Genomic DNA, 21,250 nt, shown 5'->3' on the forward strand with positions numbered 1-21,250 from the left:
AATACTTCTCTAGGTACCTAGTCCTAAGATCGGCTAGTAGCTACGAGTAAATAAGGTGAACTAGGAAGGGGCTGTGGCAGCCGTAATCATGAAAGGCTGCCTCATATGCGGCTGGCTGAGATAAGTCGGGCGCCTAGCGTCGTTTGTTGTGCTGTTCAGCTATCACTTGGCGAGGCGTTGCACACAGCCTCAGCTATGCATAAGGCTCTGAGTATAGGGGGTGACTGCTGTCCGCTGCTGGTATTTTCTTCACCTTTCATCTGTCGATCGTCGACTAGACCTCTTACTACAGTTACCAGAGGAGAGTATAACCAAAAGTTGACGAACCGAATCATATATGGCGAGCCCGGCCGGTGCAAGTCCACGTGTGTCTGGCGACGAGCTTCGATGCCAGCCCTACGTGGATTATATTCGATCATGCTACAAGAACGACCTCGAGGCCTTTAGTTATTACGAAGCCTTAGTCGACTATATTGAAAAAGGATCGAGAAAGTATCCGGGGCAAACTCAACATCAACCAAGGATCTTCGAGCTTCGGCCTATCGAGTCTGCCATACAATATCCTGCACTGTTCCCTTTCACCCCCCTGGACTGGTCATCCATCTCACAAAGACCCCAAATTGTCATGTTAGAGGGTTTCCCATCCCCAGATGCCGTTGTACAGCTGGCCCGGAGATGGAATCTACGTCCAGAGCTTTTTATAGGACATATCTTCGACAAACCGAGCAATCCACGCGGTTTCTATAGCGATCCAACTCTGCCTTCCAGGCAGGGTAATGTTGTTCGCGTCCATTTCAGAAGCCTCGTCAAGTCCTTGGTTCAAGGCCCCAGCCTGAAACTCTTCATGGAAAATCGATCTGCAGTTGAGGAAGCGTGCCGGACATATGAGAAGCGTCTGTTCGCTGAAGGCCAGTTCGGTGTTACTAGGTTTCGGGGGATTAACCAGCATGACACCTGCTGCTGCAGCATTGAGCAGGCTGTCTCCTTCACGGTTGTCCCAAACAAAGGGTCGTGGGTCGGTATGTTCTCTCACACTGGACGTGATAATGTCCAGTCAATCGGCTAACAGTAGTGAACTCAAAGCTATCTACCTCACCGATGAAGGAACTTCTTTCCTGGAAGGTGTTCGTCTCCCCTGGACCAGCTACCACAACTACGCCACCTCTCTACAAGGTGGAACTGCGGTAGGGACTGTTCCGATAGTTCCGTATAACAAGCCCGTTGCGACCGAATCCTGCGATTGGAACATTGGTATCAGCGAGAACAACTGCCATGAACGAAGAAATCATACCTTTCCCTTAGCACCAACTTTCAGCCAGCTACATCCATCGCGGAACATTGTGGTCAATGACGAAGCAGATATGGAACTGCTGTCAGAAGATCCCTTCTTCCTGTTGGCCAGCCTTTTTACTACATCCGCGCTTTCTTTCATGCAACTCCTCAACTATCTGTCAGTGAGCATAAATGAAGACCACAGCATGGAAGTAGATCTTCTTAACATCAAGCTTGAGCGACTGCGAAACTGCGTCAGGATAGTCCAACGTGTCGAGGCCGCTCTCGCCGAGAACCTACAGTGGATAGCTCAGGGTGGTTGTCATACCTGGCCCCGAGCTAGACCTGGAATGAGCGCGGCCATAAAGAAACAGGTCGTGCAGAGTAAATTAAGAACTGACCATGAGGCTTTACTGCAGAAATGCATTGCCATGCGTCAAGACTGTGAGTCGGCGATGGCATTTCTGGTAAGCTATTCGCAGCTTCTTTGTGGGGAGCGCGGTATCGCGCAAGCGAAGGAGGTGGCCAGGCTAACAAAGCTGGCGGCGTTCTTTGTTCCCTTGGCATTCGTTACCTCGGCGTTTGGGATGAACATAAAAGAGCTGGGGGGTAGCAAAACTCCTTCGTTCTATGTATTCGCAGTGGTGGCTGTAATAACCTTGGTAGCTACATATGTCACCATGTTTTGGACCACTACATGGGGCTGGCTGGGGATGTTATCAACCAAGGCCTTCCAGAAGCTCAGAAGGGCCAAATAGAAACCTTTCAGCTTTGATATGAACCTAAAGAGCAAGATGTGTTTATTGCCATATGTGGGGAGAAGAAAAATAGTCTCACAGCTGAGCCGGCTTGATACCCGTGCGAAGAAGCCCTGCGGTTCACGACCTAATTATATCCTAATCTCAGGAGGGCTGAAGAACAAATTAAAACGCCCCTTGAGATAATCATAGAAATCAGAGGTAAAGAAAAGAAAGAACAAAAAGGGTATAAGGATAGCGGCCGCGCTAGGCTGGCTTTCTTTGGCTATAGCTTCTAATTCGGCCTCCCCCCTTCCCCTTGACTTCAATTTGGTTATATATTAAATGACGTTGCAAACTGAAGCGTTGGCTTTACCCAAGTAGTCAACACTATCGCCAGACGCTCCGATTATCCCCCAGAGAGTTTGTCTCGTCTCAAACGTCGGGGATCTGTCGATAGGCGTTGAATTTACATTCCTCGCATTTTGGGCAATCGCGTACATGTAGCGGCCAGTCTGGATGTTTGTAGGCCATTTAGCCTTTTCAAACGCCGCAGCGGCAAGCTTGATGAGCATGAGATCACTCCCTTTGGCTCCTATCATAGTGCTAGCGATTGGTCGCATTTCGCGTCTCCCGCTTACTTTTGACAGGTATGGCAACTGAGCAAATGGTAGTACGAGTTGAGGTGCATGCAGGATAGGCGAGATGAACTTTTCCGCGATCGTAGGAAAGGTCCCAGCAGGTGGGTTTGCCTCATCGCGGTACTCTGGATGAGGTTCCCCGTAGGGCATGATGAGGATGGCGTCGGAAAGCGTTCTCGAATCAGGGCCCATGACGTTCTCACTGAACCATTCTCTGAATGTCTCGAGTTGGTTCAGGTATAGATCGTACTCCTGAGAAGTGACGCCTTTTCCGACGTCCCACCGGAATTGTACGACTGAGCTAACAAACGGATTCCTGCCAAACCTAGCCTTGTATCCATCACGGAACTTGTCGAATCCATGATAGTAGTCGTAACATAATGACCAGAAGGCGCTCTTTTCAGTGTACTTCAGCAATGGCAAGCCTCCTGCATCCCGAGGGGGATTCTTTTCCCATTCCTCAACAAAGCTGAAAGGTGTTTTCTTGACATCCAGAAAGTCTTCAAGTACTTTCACAAACTCATCCGTCAGAGCCTGCTGCTCTTTGTCAGCCAAGGGATAGAACTCCGATGGATAGAGTATCTTGGACGGAAAGCCAGACAAACTCAGGTGGATGTTCTCAAATGTGTGTGATACAATGAAGTGAAGATCATCTAAGCTGCGACCAAACTGGCCGACAGTATCAAAAGCGCTACACTTCTATTAGTCCGATGCCAGTAGAAATACAGGGCATTCATACGGTGAGTTAACCGGTATTCCACTCATCGATGTAGAGCCGAAGCTAGGTCGAAGGGAGAATAATCCGTTGCAAGGCGCGGGTGCCCTGACACTACCAGCAGCTTCATTGTTGATAATTAGCGAAAATCAGAGAATAAAAATATAGGCACGTTCATACAGTCTCCCGCAATAGAAAAGTCCAGCCACTCGTAACCCGCCAGAGAAGTTGCAGCTCCCGTGGAGCTGCTTGATGGGCTCTGGTAGCCATCTCCCCGGGGGTTGGTTGGGCAATGGAAGTCAACCCACTGGTCTGTCGGCTCTTCGGGGGATGCAAATGAAGTCATCTTAGTTTTTCCTACGATGACTGCTCCCAGTTTGATGAGTTTAGAAGTATAGTCTGCGCTCTGTACGTCCGGACCATAAAGCTCAATCCACGGTCGGCTCATCATAGTCGTCTGGGTACCCTGAAGACGGAAAATGTCCTTAATACCCATGCGCGCGCCAGCAAGGGGCGTCTTTGAGGTTCGACAAGCATAAAGTCTACTTGGAACAGCAATGTTCTTCCACAGTCCACTTGAGCTGAGCAAATTTAGAGCAGTATATCTGAAAAGGTCAGCATCCATTGGTGGGAAAGGGAGACATTCAAAGATTCTCGTACTTTTTGGGGTGCAAGACGTCTTCCGGGATCACTCCAAAAATGAAACTATCAAGAGTATCCTCGTACAAGCGATACGCTTGATGAATTCCATCATCACAGAGGAAGTATGGACCTGGTGGAAGATAGCCCTGTGAGGAGCTTGGGGATGCACGATAGATGGTGGAGAAGTGGCCAGATGCCTCAAACTTCTCAAACACTCCCATAACCCCATTCTCAGTACCGAGTCGGATAACAGCAGTGCGAGAGAATGATGGAGAATAGACATCGTCAACATCGACAAAACGACCGATGAGCTGCAACGCATCATCGACCGAGGTTATAGAGTCGCCAATCGGGAGAAGAACAACTGGAATCGGTTCAGAGCCGGTTGGCTCGACGATCTGGAGCTATCATGGATGGAGAGTCAGTAGGTCGCATCACAATTTGGCTTTTTGTGTTCGACATACGAGACATTGAGGATGGACTAGGTAATGGATGCCGTCTACGACCGGCGTTAGCCTGAAGTGTGCCATAAGGTAATGGGTAGTGACCCGTCCGTTTGGCAAGGGCAACTTTTGTGTTGAAGTTTGGGCAACTGGCACGGGACCGGTGTATCTTTATATACAAGGTATAAGGATCTGTTGCACGGTGATACGCAGCCGACCGCGTTTGCGTTATCTCGTTGGCTGAGAGAGCAAATGGATAGATGATTTGGCTTGGGCCAGTGGTTTTGATTCAACTTGCTGGTTTGAAGCGCAGCCTGCCCTGGAAAGCAACAAATCTAAGAGTATCAGAATCGATTAGTCTATAGAACCGCTGATTCTGCATGAAACTTACCCGAACACCTTTTGTCACTATGATAGAGGTCCTGAGTTAAGTGATGGGGTAGGTAGTAAAAATCATTGCCTCACTCAAGGCATGGAAGGCAGCCTGCTTGCTCTGTGCTACCTGAAAGAGGGGTAAGCTTTAGGGCCCACCTACCTTTACCTCCCTACCTATTGAAAGTGCAGTACCTGGACGCATGTAAGCTTTGTGTAACCTCTGGAAGCCGTGCTGGATAGGGTAGTCGCCATGCGCCCGTCCGTCTGGTAGCAATTGCAATGTGGTGACCGGTCGATTAATAGTTCTATGGTCGCTGTATGAGGCGGTTATACTGGACACTATAAGAAAAGGCGCTCCTCTAATCAGAGGCAGGGGAAGGAACAGAAACCACTGTGAACACCTGCCAAAATCGATCTAAGCTCCTTCCACTGTGGTCCATGTAAACCATGACTCTCCTGCCGATTGTATATGATGGAGTTCAGCAGCCTGAATTAGAGTAGGTGACCACACACGCAGTCACGAAGAGCACTGATCAACGATCTGCCGCAGCATTGTTTCAATTCCAGCTCTACCTACTCTATCACCACAATACAAGCCCAGGGAACACAACCAATGGCTTCGCCAAGTCCTGAGTCACCAAATTCCCCGTACGAGGATCATGACATTCGACTACGGTTTTACCACTCTGGGAGATCACGATACGGAAGCAATATCTTCTTGGCAGATGTTGCTGGAGCAGGCGATAGCTCTGGTCATGGGACTCACAATGCGACGCGAAGGAGTCGAGCATCGTCCCATTGTCTTCGTTTGCCACAGCTTCGGCGCCTTCATCCTCAAAAAGGTTATTAGGTATTTTTCCAGTCACTATGCGAATTGTCTAATTTTTATTCGCCTAGGCCTTGATCATCGCCAAAGAGCAACATCAGTTCCGCCATATCCTGGAAAACACTGGCGGTATCGTCTTTCTCGGCTGCCTTCACAACGAGAACCATCCGAACGTTGAAGAGCTATGTATCAAATGTTCAGCCGTCGAACTTGGAGCCATGAAGAAGGCTGAGCCTTTGAGAAGGTCCGGTGACTGGCATGCTATCAAAGAGGTCATGGAACGATTTCGCACGCTGGATGCACCCTTTCGGGTTCGCGGTTTCTTCGAACTCAAACCCACCATGTATCAAGTCGGTCGATTTTCCGTTGTCAGGAAGTCTGAATGTGTTAGTTTCTCTTCATTGAAGTCTAGTCTCTGGCCCTCAAAGCTAACCTTAGACTTCAAGTTGTGCCCAAAGCACGTATCCTCGTTGGGCTGGGACAACGAACAAGTTCTTGGGGTCGACGCGAATCATGAACAAATAATTACCTTCCCCCCTAGAAGTGACCAGCAGTTCTTCGATATTTTGATGACTACAATCGAGGGATTGGTTGATGCCGTGTGTCCAGCCTCTACTCGACCGGCCTTTACCTGTTCTGAAGAACCATCGAATCTATCGGAGCCCTGGCAAGTCTTCCAGGATCCTCCCTCGAATGTTTCCCAGTTGAGTATTCTTTCAGGTTTGTGTTCTATCATGAACGTAATGGCAAAGTCCTGATAGGTATCAAAGATATGCACATCGACAAGTCGCTGTTAGGTCTTGACACCAAAAGTCAGGTCACCCCCAAGGCTGTGATTCCATGTTTTGTCACTACACCATATGAAGAAAATCCCAGATTTATTGGTAGGGATGATATCCTTCATGAAATTCATCAAGCCCTTACAACAACAAATGACACGATGAAATCGCGGAAGACATTTGCCTTGGCAGGTCTCGGTGGTATGGGCAAAACACAAATCGCCATCGAGTACACATTTCGCTACCGTGAAGCCTACCAGGTAATCCTCTGGGCCCATGCCGACGGCAAGGCGAAACTGGCAGAGAGCTATCTTACCTTTGCTCAAGAGCTCGGAATCGCCAATGACGAGAAGATGAGTCCAGAGTCTGCGAAACAGCTTGTGAAGGAATGCCTGACTGCACTCGGTAAGAGTTTTGATCTACTTGCTATAGCATACTCTAATGGGCTCACAGACGTCAATTGGCTCTTGGTTTTCGACAATGCAGATGGCGACGACAAGGAAGAATTGCTCAAAGAGTATCTTCCTGTTGGTCAACAAGGGTCTGTGCTAGTTACCACCCGCGACTTTCGTCTTATTGCGCAGATGGGTGGCATAGAGCTCACAGTTCTAGATGCCGAAAGTGCTGTCAATCTCTTGACTATAATGTCGTGCTTCGACAGCAGCAAATTAGATGACAAAGAAGGAAAGGAAGAGCTTCATGCTGCTCTTCATATCGTCAAGAGAGTCGACTGTTTACCATTGGCAATTATGCACGCCGCCAATCTGATACTTTCTGATGCCTGTTCTTTTTCGGAGTTCTTCGAGGCCTATAACAACCGGGAATTGATTCAGGATTGCGAAGAGGTCAGACTGGTCGATCAGTCTAATGGGGCATCCTATCGCTACTCACTTCGAACTGTCTGGAATATGAACTTTGACCGTCTGCAACCTGGACCACAAAGCCTGATAAAGACTCTGTCATATATGGATCCAGACAGAATTCAACTCCGCCACTTGGCAGAAGGGGTGGAGAAAGTCGATGATCCGGCACTAAGCTTCATGGGTAACGCGTATAAAAGAAACAAGCTGAAAAGCCAACTCTTGCGGAGCTCCCTTGTGAGTCAGAGCGAAAAGCACAAGGAACTCCGGATGCACAGACTGGTGCAAGCATCATGTCATCTGCGTATGGATCTTGATCAACGCCGGGAGAGTTTTAATAATGCGCTCACCATCGTCAAAAACTGCTGGCCAGTTCCACCTCGATCCGCCATCTACGACCCCTCCTTATGGGATGCACAACAAGCTCTTCTGCCACATGTTCAATCTCTTTGTGCACATTACATCGCCTCATATGAAGAGGGTAACCCACTCATTCCGCACGAAACCGTAACTTGGGATTTTGCCAAGATTCTATACGAGGCAGGATGGTAAATAAGTAGAAAACTATATTTTGGGTCATGCTAATCATATGTGAAGGTATTGTTACGAAAGGGGGCTCCTTGGCTTAATTAATGACCTTCTCTTGCCAGCAGAACAGTACTGCCTCCGCCACCTCGGCAAAGGTGGCGGTTATCGCATTCTAGCCGATATTTACGGTGGCATTGGTTCGCTTCACACCGAATCAAATATGTTCCAGCAAGCCCATGATAGTTTTCGTAGAGAATGGGACTATCTCAAACTCGCGTTTGAATGCGGAGAGCTTCAGAGACCGAGTATTTGGGAGGTTTTCGGCCTAGCTCGCCTCGGGAATGGGTTACATGGCTTGAACAGATACAAGGAAGCTGAAGACTACTATCATAGAGCCTTGAAAGCATGGGGAGACCTTCCTGGAGATCGCACGGTATACACGACAAACCTCGCCATTTGTTTGTGGTTGCAGGGACGGTTGAATGATGCTGAAAAGAGGCTCCGACCCCTTGTCAAGGACAAAGAGGACGCAACCAATTTCAGGTACAGTTCAGATGACTAAGCTTAGAAGATTCAGAGCAACTCACTCTATGAAGGACAGGATATGCACTTCTAGCTTTGGGCAATGTCGAAATCAGCCAAGCTCGATCACTGACAGAGAAAGGCAGAAAGAAGGAGTCGGAGGCCAAGTACAAAGAGGCCATGGAGACTCATTTGCAGTCTCTCAAGCTGTACATCCAGACGATTGGACCAAGACACCACCGAACGGCAGATACTTACCACAAAGTCGGCTGGCATTTGCATCTTTGGGGCAACTATGCTGCAGCATTGTAAGTACATGGTAATGGTTTATGACACTGCTAATAAACCGAAAGATCAATGCTTGAGAAGGCATTAGGCATTTATTTGATAAATCCCGAGCATCTCAAGAATGAGATTGCCCGCACGAGGTACAAAAGGGGCTGTATCTACCAAGACATGGGTGACCGACAGAGGGGCACGGTAGAAATTCGCGAGGCAGAGAGGATGAGGAAGGAGATTATTGGGTCAGAGAATTGGCAGCCTGCAACGGGCGAAGAGGACTTTGACGCCATAGTTCAGTTCTGGAGCAGATGAATTCTGTGAGTTTTATATGTACTTGATCTCTGTTGTGGGATCTTTTGTGCAATTTCAATATCATCTGTTTCATGTTTCTTCTAACTACTTGAGACTTATTTCTGTTCATATGGTTCACCGCCGGGGCGGAATGCCACGACTCGAAGCTCAATGCTATGTCGAGGGTCGGTAGCCTCAAGGCCAGTGTCAAATGCTGCGTGAAAGCAAACTTCTCTGGGTGTCAGCCTGTTCCAGAAAAACTTGATGGCAGAGCACATACCCGACCGCTGTTCTTTGGAAGACGTGTTTCGAAAGACAATGATGTCGTCAACGCCTTGGGAACTGAGATAAAACCATTTATGCTTCTGGTTCCTGAACAGAACCACGTTCTCTCCGACACATGACTCGTGGAGTACATCACATTTTATGGTGTCCACTTCCAAGTCAACACTTTGGTAGTCGCAAACGGCCAGCGGCCAGTCATTGTTTGGCCCTCGCAAGACTCGCCATACACTAGGATATGTCAATTATACCGCAATATCTAAAGAAAAGGATACTCACTTGATCAAATCAAAATCCCTGTTCTCGAAGAATGGTTCCTGTCCGGGGAAGAACTCCTTCATCGCAAGAAATCCGCCATGTTTACTAAAGTCTGAGTGTGGCAAGCAGGCTGGCTGAGCATACGTTGTCGGCTCACCAACCTTGTCTGGGAAGGCCTCGTCTCGAATGCGGACCTAGAAAATTAGCCTGGTTGTTCTCGAGTAACCTGAGGGCCATAGCCTACCAGATGGTCCAAGTAATCAATCCGCTCATATCCTGGCAAAGCCATGTGCAAAGCTTTCTCTACTTGTGGAAAGTAAATATCCCGTACGTACTCCGTATCATTTGCTGATTCTATAGAGATAGCTGTTTCAGCTTTAACAAAACAGAAGCCGTGTCGCTCTAGGTCAAACTTTCCTGGCGAATCCTGTGCGTCCACGACATGTACATTCTGATAATCGAAACGATGGTTACTCGCCACTGAGTCTGGTATATGGTCGATGGCGAAGTCCGTGGTGTAGGGCTTTTGGTGACGATACAGATCGTCTCTCTTCAAATATGGAAGCTGAATGTCTAAATCCATCGTGGTAGGTCAAAGCAACAGTAGATCTGATACTGACTCCAAAACTCACTGGGCGATTCCGTGGAGATTGTATCGTGAGGAGAGTACGATCCTCTGGAGCGACAAAGAGACAGTCAAAGGTGCAACGTCTTCCACCAGGTGAGGTACCACACATCAGATCATTCGTACTTCTATTCAAACAGCTCTTTGGGTGCATGCACTCGGGTCCAATTCTGTAGAAAGCAGGTTGCTCAGCAGGGTCGCATGCAGCTGAGCATCCACGCTCTCGCCAATGCTTACGAGGATTTGCAAGGAGCGGGGTCAGGTTATGGATGGAGAGCAAGTGATGATTGCACTTTTACTGCTTATGCAACTCAAACCTGGCTATCACTTCGTGTGAAACACCAAATACAGGTTGTACACCCACCTACATGAGCCATGCAGTGCTTATCATACTTCGGATTTAGGATCTTGGCCGGCTGTAGTTTCAATGTCCTCGGAATTTCTAACTAGCTCACTATGTAATTGTGTAACTACTTAGCTAATCTGGTTACGTGCAACGTATCTGAACGCATTATAAGACGACACTCCTATCGAGGACTACATGAAGTGGTTACATTTGTACAACCACGCACTTTGCACGTCCATGTAGACCAAGTCTCTCAATTACCTTTCTCGACCCCATTGTTACCCCCCTTTGGCTGCCCCAGGTTACTTTGTCCTCCTGACTCCTTCGGCGGGATCATCACATTGCCAGCAGCCATGATGGGCACAACGAAGTGAGAAGGCCTCGCATACTTCTTGTTTGGCGAATACCAGCTCTTCCACGGCTGTTCGAGCTGAGAATCCATCCTGTCTAACAATTAGCTGCATTCTATTCCATGGAAACCGGTGACCGACGCTGGTGAGTTTGCGTTGTGCTCTGAGTGTCAGAAGTTGGGAACCGTGACAGGGGATCTTCAGGCGGATCTTTATGGGGAGCCAGGGGAATAATGTTGTGAAGTGATTCAAGTTAGAAGACTGAGACCTTTAGCAACAGGTCGTGTATTTATACCTTTGTGGCCGCTCACCACGTCACCACCCCCAGGCATTCGTTGAGATGCTATTGGGGGATAGGGGATTACACTACATAACGTTGTTCAATAGGCCAAGTACTGCCTCGCGTCTCCTTTTGACCCTTGATCCCCAGTTGCCTGGCCACCTCTGACGTCTTTTTATCAGATTATTCTCTATGGTACCTCAACTGATATTGTAGTGAGTTCAATACGGCTTACATGGCACCACATCAAGGACAGTATTATCTTTTATGCTAGCATTCATTATACAGATCATCCGTATCTACTGCTACGGCGGTTCATTCGTGATCACAAGCCCATATTGCTCAGGTGAGTTAAACCTCGCAGTCCAATGGACGAATCTTGCTATTGTTCTTTTCCGTCATTTGTATATAGCCTTATATGCAAGGATCAAGACCATCACATAGACCGGGGACATCCAATGCTGTATCGCAGGGCATGTAAAGGATTATGCCTCGGTAGAGGGTTTTGGGGTGACTGGCTTTATTCGTTCAAAGTGAGAAAGTTTCCCGAAACCGAAGACGCAACAATGCTATCTACCTCATAGACGTGACTTATCAATCTTGGAGGGTCCATAAGTCGCTGCCCAAGGCTCATAGTCCTCCAAAGCCATAACACGCTGCATCTGTCGTCGTCTCAGACCAACATTTCCTCCATCAAACAACGGATAACACATAACATCATTCAACAACCTCGGGAAAGACATGTCCTTTGCATAGGCCTTCATACCAACTGCCTTCATAGCATCAATGACACACTCGACCGCAACATCAGTGGTGTAGATCTTTGTTTGCATAGCCATCTCAAGCTTGACCTTCCATTCAAGAGCCTCATCCTCGAGAGTGGTAACCGCCTTCCACACAAGCAAACGGCTGGTCTCAAGGCGAATCTTGCAGTCGATAAGCTTGTCAGCTACACTCTGATGCTCGATGATGGGCTTGGAGCCACCGCGAGTATCGGACTTGGCGAAGGCGAGAGCTTCTTCGAAGGCTGCGCGGGCAGTTCCTATCGCCATGGCGCCAACGAGAGCAGCTGACATGGCAAAGGCTTGCTCGATCAGTCCTTGTGCCTTGAGACCAGGGGTGCAAAGAAGATTCTCGTGAGGAACACGGAACTCGGTGAAGCGAGTGTGGGGACCAGATGCGGTGATTTGGCCGGCAAGTTCAGGTTCGCCCAGGACCTGGTAGGCTTCCTCCTTGTTATTGGCGATAGTCTCTCGAGTTACCAAGAGGACAGCAATCTGAGTTGCCGGGTCTACGTTGGGATCTTGAGGCTTGGATGGATCGTCTGAGATTCTGACAACGACGCACGCAAGATCAGCCCCTTTATAGTCCCAGCCACCACTGTTAGAGGGCCAGAGCTGAAACAGACGTTAGTATATACTTGAGTGTTTGGGGATGAAGTGCAAACCTTTTCACCGTTAATTACCCATTCATCTCCAACCTTTCTAGCTGTGGTCTGAAGACCTGGGCCTCCCTTCTGCAGCCAATTCGCCGTTCCACCAGGCTCAGAGTGCATCAAACTGGCCAGAGGCTCACCCTCGCCAGAGATGAAGGGCTTCAAGAACTTCTCCTGCAGGGCAGTTGAATCACTAAGAATCAAAGGCATCAGACCAAGCGCAGTAGCGACAATGGTGAGTGAAGTAGCAGGTTCCACTGCAAAGAGCTCTTCAAGGATGATGCTCTCGTGAACAAGACCCTCCATAGTTCCACCAAGAGGAATGGGAACTTGAGCTTTGATCAGACCATGGCGAACAGCTTCCCTGTAGAAGGGTCTGGTAGCCTGAAAGCGAGAGAACTGGTCTTTCTGGGCGTTGTACTCTACTGCAGCTTTGGTGAGGATTGTGTTGGCGAAGGCCTGAGCATGGCGTCGGGCTTCTTGCTGAGCAGGAGAAAGTTTGAAGTCAACCATTTTGTATGAGTATTTAGAGATGTAATTAAGGGAATATTTAGTATGTATCACGAGAAGATTGGTCTTTGGATGTAGAGACTCTTGTCTGTTTATATAACAATTCCTCCATACCAGCCTCTTATCAACATACCCTGCACCTGATAATGTCAAGCTGGTTAACTGTTACCCGACCACTTCCCCCGCTCGTGGATGAGCTGATCATATCTTGTTATCAAGTGGTATAGAAGCTAGTGATGATAGATGCGAGCTAATGTCATGAACGTCAGGGAAATCTGGGGTAATGGGTGTTTGGAATCCGGGGCAGACCGGATAAGTATTATCCAGACCCGAATTGGTGTTTCGGCCCACTCACTTTATCACGGTTATCCGTATCAGAGAATTGATCTGCTGTCATTGGATAGAATCGTATCAGTTGATGGGGCTGGATAGAGAACATCATGATAAATAGAAGATTCGCTGGCGATCAATGACACTCGGGCCCACGGTTCCTGGAAGCTGATTGCCGAACGAGCTGGAACGAGCTGACCCGGCCTCCGGGAGCAAGAAAACATCAGACCTTGATATTTAGTGTCGAAATAACTTAGAAAAGGTATGCTACACTCAGGATTAATTTATACTAAGCTTATGCTAAGCCACCTAGGTCTTTTTATCCCTTAGGACCAAGGTCCCGAGTTTTCTTCCCCGACGTCGGGACAGATACACCATTGTTGGTTAGTTGACGTGCTGGAGGCAGCCCGAAGTTACTGTACATAATATTTGGATTAAAGTCTTTCGGTCAAATACATACCACATACTGATAGGCCAAATGACGGCAGTAAAAACATCGTGAGTAAGAGTATGGGATGGCATTGGCCCCCTCTTCTATAAACTTCCCACAACTCTATTCTCCCTAAACAAAAAACTCTGAGCCACTGAATCAAAACCTTCAACTTGTTTCGAGGCAATATAGTTTTTCTCGAGGCCAGGTTGCAAGAAGGCAAAAAGAAAAAAAGAAAAACAAAGCAAGATATAAAAGTAAGGCCATGTCTCAAACATGTGAACTTTTGAAACCTGAATGCTTTGGGTAATGCCTGGACCCTGAATCTACAGTGCACGTTGCCACGGCTCAACCAAGGTTCGAGAAAATAAAGGTCAGTTCAGTAACGAGGGATTTCCCAACTTGGTAGTCGGACGTTTCGTTTCCATGCCCAACATTAACAAAAATGCAGGAAAAGAGGTCAATCACCCTTGGGGAGCAAGAAAACACCATCCAAGGTCTTGAGTTTTCTTTCCTCGATGTACGCAAATTATCATGTATCCAAGGCGTCGTCAGCAAATGTTACACCAGCTGTCAGTGCCAGTGGTTCCCAAAACAGCCGAGAATTATCCGCACGGACAGGGAAATTCCTCAACGTCCCCGCTGCCTTACGCGTGGCCACGCCTGACACCGGTCAACCACCAAATCCACACATCGTTGACCTCCAAACGCGTTGATCGCGTTCTTGACTCCGGCGACCGTGACGGCGACATGTTTGGCATTCTCGAGACCGTCCAAGTGCCCCATTCGGGCATCTACAGCAGCTATGAGGAACTTTTCAAGCAACTCAGCGATGGCATGGAAAAGGAAGGATACAAGATCGTCAAGGCTAGATCCCATCGAGGCAAAGTGGGTGGTGCAGACGTCCCGGGGAACGACATAGTACGATGCGATCTTGTCTGCGATCGCGGCGGGAGGCCGTATCGATGCATGGCGACAAAACATAAGACCACGACAAAGAAGACCGACTGTCCCTGGAAAGCAAAGGCGGTCCATCGGAAGACTATGGGGGGATGGGTACTGACAATTACGTGCGATCAGCATAACCACGAGCCCGGCACACCCGAACCACCGACGCCCGAAGCTGCGAGCGAGGAAGAGACGAATATGATGGACGACCTGGAAGGTGAGCATAGTTTGGATCCGGATGCGACGCCGCTCCTCACGCCTTGGCAAGACGAAGGGCCACAACCCGATCAGGAGACACAAGCTGCAATCCAGGTCGCGGGTGTCTCCAACGCAGTTCTTCGTCTGACCGGCGAGACTTTCCATCAGTTCAAGAGCGAGTACCGCAAGATGTCGCATCCGGATCGTGTTGCGCAGCTATCGCATCTCCAGCTCCGCGTTGCAGCCATCTATGCTGTTCAGAATGAGGACCTGCAACGACAAAAGAGGCAAGAAGCTCAAGACAAGCGCCATCGACAAATCGAGGAGTCCAAGAGGCAATCCTCCGTGCAGAAGCAGCGGGCTAGACAGCGTCGTCAGCAAGTAGTGGAGCAGCAGCAACAACAACAGCAGCAGCAGCAAATGCATCAACACCTTCAGCAACAGCAACTCCCTCAACAAACCACTCAGGCCCAAGTACAACAAGCCCAAGCACAGGCGCAGGCACAGGCACAGGCACAGGCACAGGCACAGGCTCAAGCGCAGGCCCAAGCCATGATGCAATCACAGCTGTATCTCCCACCGAACCCTCAGGCCCCAATCGCGGTGCCAACGATGGACATGCCGCAATTTCAGCATTACGTGGCTCCGAATAAGAGGATGCGTGGGCGGTCTCAAGGCGGACAACAAGCTCAATAGCAAGGGGAATACGGCGTTTGGGAGGCTTTGTAAAACGACCAGCATCGTAGACTGATCATTTCTGTAGTTTTGTTTTTGGTTGACGGGAACTTTTTATAGATAGACTGGACTGGCATGGTAGCATGTCGTTAACGGATTTAGTTATGTGGGAACTCGTGCCAAAATTGTTAGCATCCATCGAGGAAGAAAACACTGGGCTTTAATGTCGGGTGTCAAAATAAACTCAGTAAAATATATCCTGAACTTGGTAAATACATCCTGAACTTAGTAAAGATATCCTAAATTTATGTAACTTTACCTGAGTCTTTTGTCATTTAGGATTACGGTCCTGAGTTTTCTTCCTCCCGTCGTTAACGGATTTATGTGGGGCGCGTGCCAAAATTGTTAGCACCTTGGGGATTTAGGAAGAACGGGCCTGGGCCCCTAGAATGAGGAATCATCGACTTTTTATAGTGCTGGATGCCAAAATTAACTCAATAAAGCAGCCACCTATCCTCATATCAAACCTTTTTTGTCACCTGCCTTAGGCACTGCAGCTCCTCACCGCCAAAATTTCTAAAGATTTTGCCAAAAATCTGCCCCACCATCCCGCTTTTGAAAATATCCAGCCTTTGTGAAGCATCAAGATACTAGATAAACCAAAATGGCGACGATTGTACCCCCACCGTCGAAACGGCAGAAGAGAGAAGAGCTTGAGCGCTCTCAGATTCAGCAGGATGTTACAGCGCTTGCTTCTGGGCCTGCTGGCTCGTTCAAGGCGAGGTTCTTGGATGGAGATGGAAAGCAAATGGCAGATGTGATTGAGGTTCCTCTTGCGGATGCTTCAGAAAAGAACCTGTCGCTTCTTTTGAATACGTTACTTGCTAGGGTTTGTCGCATGATGTGTGTTTCTGAGCTTTGCTGACTTGCCCAGGAAAAAGAGGAATTTCTCCCATATCGATTCCGAATTCACATCCCAGATACCGATATCATCGTGGACCAATACCCTACCGACCTCCTCCAGCTTCTCCGCAACCATGGCATCGAGAATCCCTTCGAAACGACTGTCACACTTAGCGCCGAGCCACAGGCTGTCTTCAAGGTCCAGCCTGTAACGCGCATGTCCCATAAGATCCCCGGCCATGGCGAAGCAATTCTCGCAGCTCAATTCAGCCCCAAGAACAGTAATCGACTAGCGACAGGTTCTGGAGATAAGACAGCGCGGATATGGGATACTGATACCGGAACACCCAAGTACACACTCTCCGGTCATGGTGGATGGGTGTTGGCAGTTGCTTGGTCCCCCGATGGTGCACGTCTCGCTACAGGAAGTATGGATAAGTCTGTTCGACTCTGGGACCCCGAAACTGGAAAAGCCGTTGGAAACCCCTGGACGGGTCATTCAAAGTGGGTGACCAATATCTGCTGGGAGCCTTATCATCTCTGGAGAGACGGTACACCTCGGTTAGCGAGTGCAAGCAAAGATGCAACAGTCCGGATATGGGTTGTCAACACAGGAAAGACCGAGCATGTCCTATCTGGCCACAAGAGCAGTGTAAGCTGTGTGCGCTGGGGAGGCGAGGGTCTCGTATACAGCGCCAGTCACGATAAGACGGTGCGAGTATGGAATGCTGAGAAGGGAACTCTTGTGCACACCTTGTCGTCTCACGTCCACTGGGTGAACCATCTTGCGCTCTCAACGGATTTTGTTCTGCGGACTGGATTCTACGACCACACGCCTGTTCCTGATACCGAGGAGGGAAAGAGAAGCAAGGCGAAGGAGAGATTTGAGAAGGCTGCCAAGTTTCAGGGGAGAATCGCTGAGCGGGTGGTTACTGCTAGTGATGATTTCACTATGTATCTCTGGGATCCGGCGCAGAGCACAAAGCCCGTCGCGCGTATGTTGGGCCATCAGAAGCAAGTGAATCATGTCACTTTCTCCCCTGATGGATCTCTCATTGCCAGTGCAGGCTGGGATAACCACACCAAGATCTGGAGTGCAAGGTAAGCCACCCAATTTTCATTCACATTCGATATACTAACGATCACAGGGACGGCAAATTCATCAACACCCTCCGCGGCCACGTAGCTCCCGTCTACCAATGCGCCTTCTCAGCAGACTCACGTCTCCTCGTCACAGCATCAAAGGACACAACACTCAAGGTGTGGTCAATGGCCTCTCACAAACTCGCCGTGGATCTGCCCGGCCACCAGGACGAAGTGTACGCGGTGGATTGGGCGCCGGATGGAAAGAGGGTTGGCAGCGGTGGTAAAGACAAGGCCGTTCGGCTGTGGCGGAATTAGAATCCCGAAAATGGTGTTTGTTACTGTTACAAGTCAAGATACCCCCGAAGTGAGTGATTCACAAGTTTGCTGTGCCGTGCATGTTCCACTGGATGATAGGTGAGGCGTAGAAAAACGTGCTTGGGCTTATCTTTAGAATGAGATCTTGAGGTGCGTACGCGGCGCTCAACACGGGGGACTTCCGAATCTCACGCACTACCGCACAGTCTGTGAGTATCGTTTCTTTTGTCAGGCAGGGCCTCGTAACAGATCATGCATGCACGGGAGTTGGAGAGAGCTTCTAGATTGTGATCCAAGATGCAGTCCCACCGGTGACTGAACACCCTCGATTGAGTTGCGGCTTTTCAAGACGGTCGAGTTGATAGGTCCGCTTGTGTGCAGATGGGCCTCTTTTCACCTGATGCTACTATAGTTCTGTTGGAGACACGTATGAAGACTAGATGAGCTGGTAATGAAGAGAGGGGTTGAAGTGAAGCTCGCGATATGTTGGAACTGTCTAGAAAGTGGTGTTGGTTCTGTGGGGTAAAGCGACCCATGCCCAAGCTAAATGTACTTTATCCCGAATTCCCGAAGCAAAGTCCGTAGCTAAACTTGGAAGCGAAATATCTAGAATTATCTTTGAAGTTGGCTCTATCATCTCATCTCGATCACGTAGAAAGCCTCATACTGCATGTCTTCGAATCAGGCTTGGATGCCCAACCCTCCCTGTCGGATCATATCGGACCCGGACCGGCGTTGCATACATATCCAAGTGATGATGTTTCCTTTTTTCTCAAGTTAAGCTCCTTGCAAACCTACAGCCTGCCATCGACACCACGAGGTTTCCCCGCTGATCGTGAGTGGATGATATGACCCCGGAAAGCATCGGGCAGCGAGCAGCCCAAAGAGATGCGGGGAGATCAGAAAATGGCTAACAGCAGTAGCTAAGTATATTGCTCACTCAGGTGATATGAGGGTAGTGTACTGTACTCATGAAGGAGGGTGTTGCAAGCGCTAACACGCAGAATAAAAAAACGCAGTTGTCCGGTCCCGTTGCGGACCCCCGGTACTCCGGCCGGCTGTGGGCTCAGGTGGAAGCCGAATATCCCTGCTGCCGCATTGTGTGATGTTACGGGAAGCCGGTGCTTGGAAAGTTGGAGAAGATGCGTGCATGTTGCATGCACTGTAGACAACGATCATAGGTACATAGTAATCTTCATGTGACGCGAGCCGTTATTACCCCAATATCTGAACTGGATTATTCTTGTCCATTGCCCCGAGGCACAGTCTCGGGTTGGACTAAGAATTTGGGAGGCACAGGAATTATGGTGCTCCACCACGGAGAAGCTGTGGGGTGCAGCCAAGTTGAGAAGCAATATCGAGAATAGGAAAGGGTCCCCTGACGATCTTTGGAGAGAAAGTTTACTGTTTGTTAGTACCTACGGAGTACAAGCCTTGAGTTGAGACTCGTTATTGAAGGGCGGAAGACCCGGGCTTGGTATAAGATGGAACCTGTCCGATGAAAACAAGCCATAACCTGCAAGGTGCACACGCATCCCATCTCAAATGCACGCCACCAACCGCATGCATCTCTCCAATCGCATGGTCCATGCGGTTTTTAATCTCAAGACTCTGAATATAACGCGGCAAATTCAGTCAATCTGATGCGAAGACGGGAAGTAGAAACGGCCCGTGTAGGACGGCGTGGTATGGCAGAGACGGGCCGGTGCAGCCAGTTGTTGGACAAGGGTGTAAGATGATGTTTTGAGTGAAGTGCATGAGTGACTGAGTGAGGCAGATGAAGAGATATTCTGGGCTTGGCGTGGTTGGTGAGATGGTGGTGGTTGTTTCAGGCGTAGTTCAGACGCTGATGGTTACCATGGATATCATGTCAAGAATAGCCGGCGTTACGTAGAGCATGGTGCATAGATGAGAGTTTAGACAGTGTCATTCATGATCCGGCTACGAAGCATTTATAGAATAATCTTATAGCAGCCATGTTCTATATTGTTCTCTCTGAGTCCTAGTTATGATCATACTGTAATAAATAGTCTTCCACTTAAATACAAATACCTGAGTACAAGACAGTTGCCAAACAAGCTACCATTTCATCAGGCATGTGAAGTGCATGATCGACGAAATACAAGAGGGCGTGTCGATTTGAGAGGCCGCCTAACGTTCCCAGCCATTGGGGTAACTGTACACCAACAGGTAACCTACAGGCCCGAGAGATTGGTTAACAGCCTCCCACCAACGCAGCATCACCACCACCAAACATCACCCGGAGGCATTTTCTCCATTCGTAGGCCAATGACACCTGAGCATTCCCATGTACATCTCCTTCCCCATTGAATCAACGCATCCAGGCACAGTCAATCAGCGTTTTTATTTGCATAGTCTCACCTTATGCATGAGGTTTCTTAGCCAAATGCCGAAATATCATGTCACTTTCGACTCTCTATCATATCAGATCAGCCAAACAGAAACATTACCGGACCTTGCTTGCTCTTGACTCTGTCTCATCATCCATACATCATCCTTGTTTTTTCTACCTCTAGACCCGCGTTTAGCCTACCCGCTCTGTAAAGCTCCGCCTAAACAAAACAATGACAGGCTATCGTGGGGCCTGAAAAAAACTCCACACACGCTGTCTTTTTTCTTTTGTGCATCGGTCCACGCTCCGATTTATCTTGACTTGTTTCGTTACTGGCGTTATTTTTCTGCCTCATCACAAGAAAAGTATTTAAAGCTCAGAGAGGAAAAGCTTCAGATTGGGTTGCTAGCTAAGATGCATATAACAAAAGAAAAGACCAGGTTTTTATACTGATTGATGCCCCTCTTGGTTTGGCTGTCTTACACCACACCCCTCTCCTCAATTGGACGTGAATATTCCACCTTGTTCCAAGCTATCAGCTTTTAAACCTGACCTGAGCTTGGTTTTCTTCGTGGATCACGGACCAAACTCTCCTGTCTCGAGATCCTCAACAACTGATCCCGATTGCTTTTCTCGCAAACTACGTCACGGTTGACTCCTTTCTGTGCGTTGAATGTTTCCTCTTTTTTGTTGAACCGCCTCTTTTAAGTCTCCCTTCTTGTTTCTGTCAACTGCAGTATTCTATCATAGCACACTTTGAATCGGCCCTTCGTCACAGTCCAGAATTATCCGCTTCTTCTGTTCACATGGTGCTCATGCTATAATTCTCCACTTGAGCAGACGATTTTCTTTTTATTTATCAGGTACCAACGGTTCTCGCTTGAGGCTTAAAACACTGCCCTTGTCAACACCCATTCCAGCAGCCCAAAGGTTGTAGAGCAATCATTACGTCAGAGTGAGCGCTCTACTTTACTGGCTGCATTTCCTCACATTCCCTGTCTTTCTATACACCC

General features: G+C 48.6%; 7 protein-coding genes across 7 annotated transcripts; 4 read left to right on the forward strand and 3 right to left on the reverse strand.

Moving 5' to 3' along the window:
• Positions 1 to 337: 337 nt before the first annotated feature.
• FMAN_02257 (uncharacterized protein) lies at positions 338 to 2,030 on the forward strand (the record flags this gene model as incomplete). The annotated part of the gene is made up of 2 exons (XM_041835590.1): positions 338 to 1,019; positions 1,084 to 2,030. 2 exons carry the CDS (start codon positions 338 to 340, stop codon positions 2,028 to 2,030), a joined length of 1,629 nt encoding a protein of 542 aa, XP_041685739.1.
• A 320-nt stretch (positions 2,031 to 2,350) lies between these two features.
• On the reverse strand, positions 2,351 to 4,537 carry FMAN_02258 (uncharacterized protein; the record flags this gene model as incomplete). Its single annotated transcript, XM_041835591.1, has 5 exons — positions 2,351 to 3,341; positions 3,390 to 3,489; positions 3,546 to 3,970; positions 4,026 to 4,411; positions 4,472 to 4,537. 5 exons carry the CDS (start codon positions 4,535 to 4,537, stop codon positions 2,351 to 2,353), a joined length of 1,968 nt encoding a protein of 655 aa, XP_041685740.1.
• Positions 4,538 to 5,484: 947 nt separating this feature from the next.
• Positions 5,485 to 8,934, forward strand: FMAN_02259 (uncharacterized protein; the record flags this gene model as incomplete). Its single annotated transcript, XM_041835592.1, has 6 exons — positions 5,485 to 5,667; positions 5,723 to 6,371; positions 6,413 to 7,838; positions 7,888 to 8,361; positions 8,415 to 8,648; positions 8,694 to 8,934. The coding sequence occupies 6 exons, from the start codon at positions 5,485 to 5,487 to the stop codon at positions 8,932 to 8,934; spliced, it is 3,207 nt and encodes a 1,068-aa protein (XP_041685741.1).
• Positions 8,935 to 9,029: 95 nt separating this feature from the next.
• Positions 9,030 to 10,036, reverse strand: FMAN_02260 (uncharacterized protein; the record flags this gene model as incomplete). Its single annotated transcript, XM_041835593.1, has 4 exons — positions 9,030 to 9,142; positions 9,194 to 9,426; positions 9,475 to 9,647; positions 9,698 to 10,036. 4 exons carry the CDS (start codon positions 10,034 to 10,036, stop codon positions 9,030 to 9,032), a joined length of 858 nt encoding a protein of 285 aa, XP_041685742.1.
• A 1,596-nt stretch (positions 10,037 to 11,632) lies between these two features.
• Positions 11,633 to 13,002, reverse strand: FMAN_02261 (uncharacterized protein; the record flags this gene model as incomplete). Its single annotated transcript, XM_041835594.1, has 2 exons — positions 11,633 to 12,451; positions 12,502 to 13,002. The coding sequence occupies 2 exons, from the start codon at positions 13,000 to 13,002 to the stop codon at positions 11,633 to 11,635; spliced, it is 1,320 nt and encodes a 439-aa protein (XP_041685743.1).
• Positions 13,003 to 14,293: 1,291 nt separating this feature from the next.
• Positions 14,294 to 15,601, forward strand: FMAN_02262 (uncharacterized protein; the record flags this gene model as incomplete). The annotated part of the gene is made up of 1 exon (XM_041835595.1): positions 14,294 to 15,601. One exon carries the CDS (start codon positions 14,294 to 14,296, stop codon positions 15,599 to 15,601), a length of 1,308 nt encoding a protein of 435 aa, XP_041685744.1.
• Positions 15,602 to 16,244: 643 nt separating this feature from the next.
• Positions 16,245 to 17,884, forward strand: FMAN_02263 (putative WD40-repeat protein (notchless protein); the record flags this gene model as incomplete). Its single annotated transcript, XM_041835597.1, has 3 exons — positions 16,245 to 16,469; positions 16,515 to 17,584; positions 17,632 to 17,884. The coding sequence occupies 3 exons, from the start codon at positions 16,245 to 16,247 to the stop codon at positions 17,882 to 17,884; spliced, it is 1,548 nt and encodes a 515-aa protein (XP_041685745.1).
• Between the last annotated feature and the right edge of the window lie 3,366 nt (positions 17,885 to 21,250).

This window comes from Fusarium mangiferae (genome assembly GCF_900044065.1).
Source record: "Fusarium mangiferae strain MRC7560 genome assembly, contig: FMAN_scaffold010, whole genome shotgun sequence".
In the NCBI taxonomy this organism is placed as follows: domain Eukaryota; kingdom Fungi; phylum Ascomycota; class Sordariomycetes; order Hypocreales; family Nectriaceae; genus Fusarium; species Fusarium mangiferae.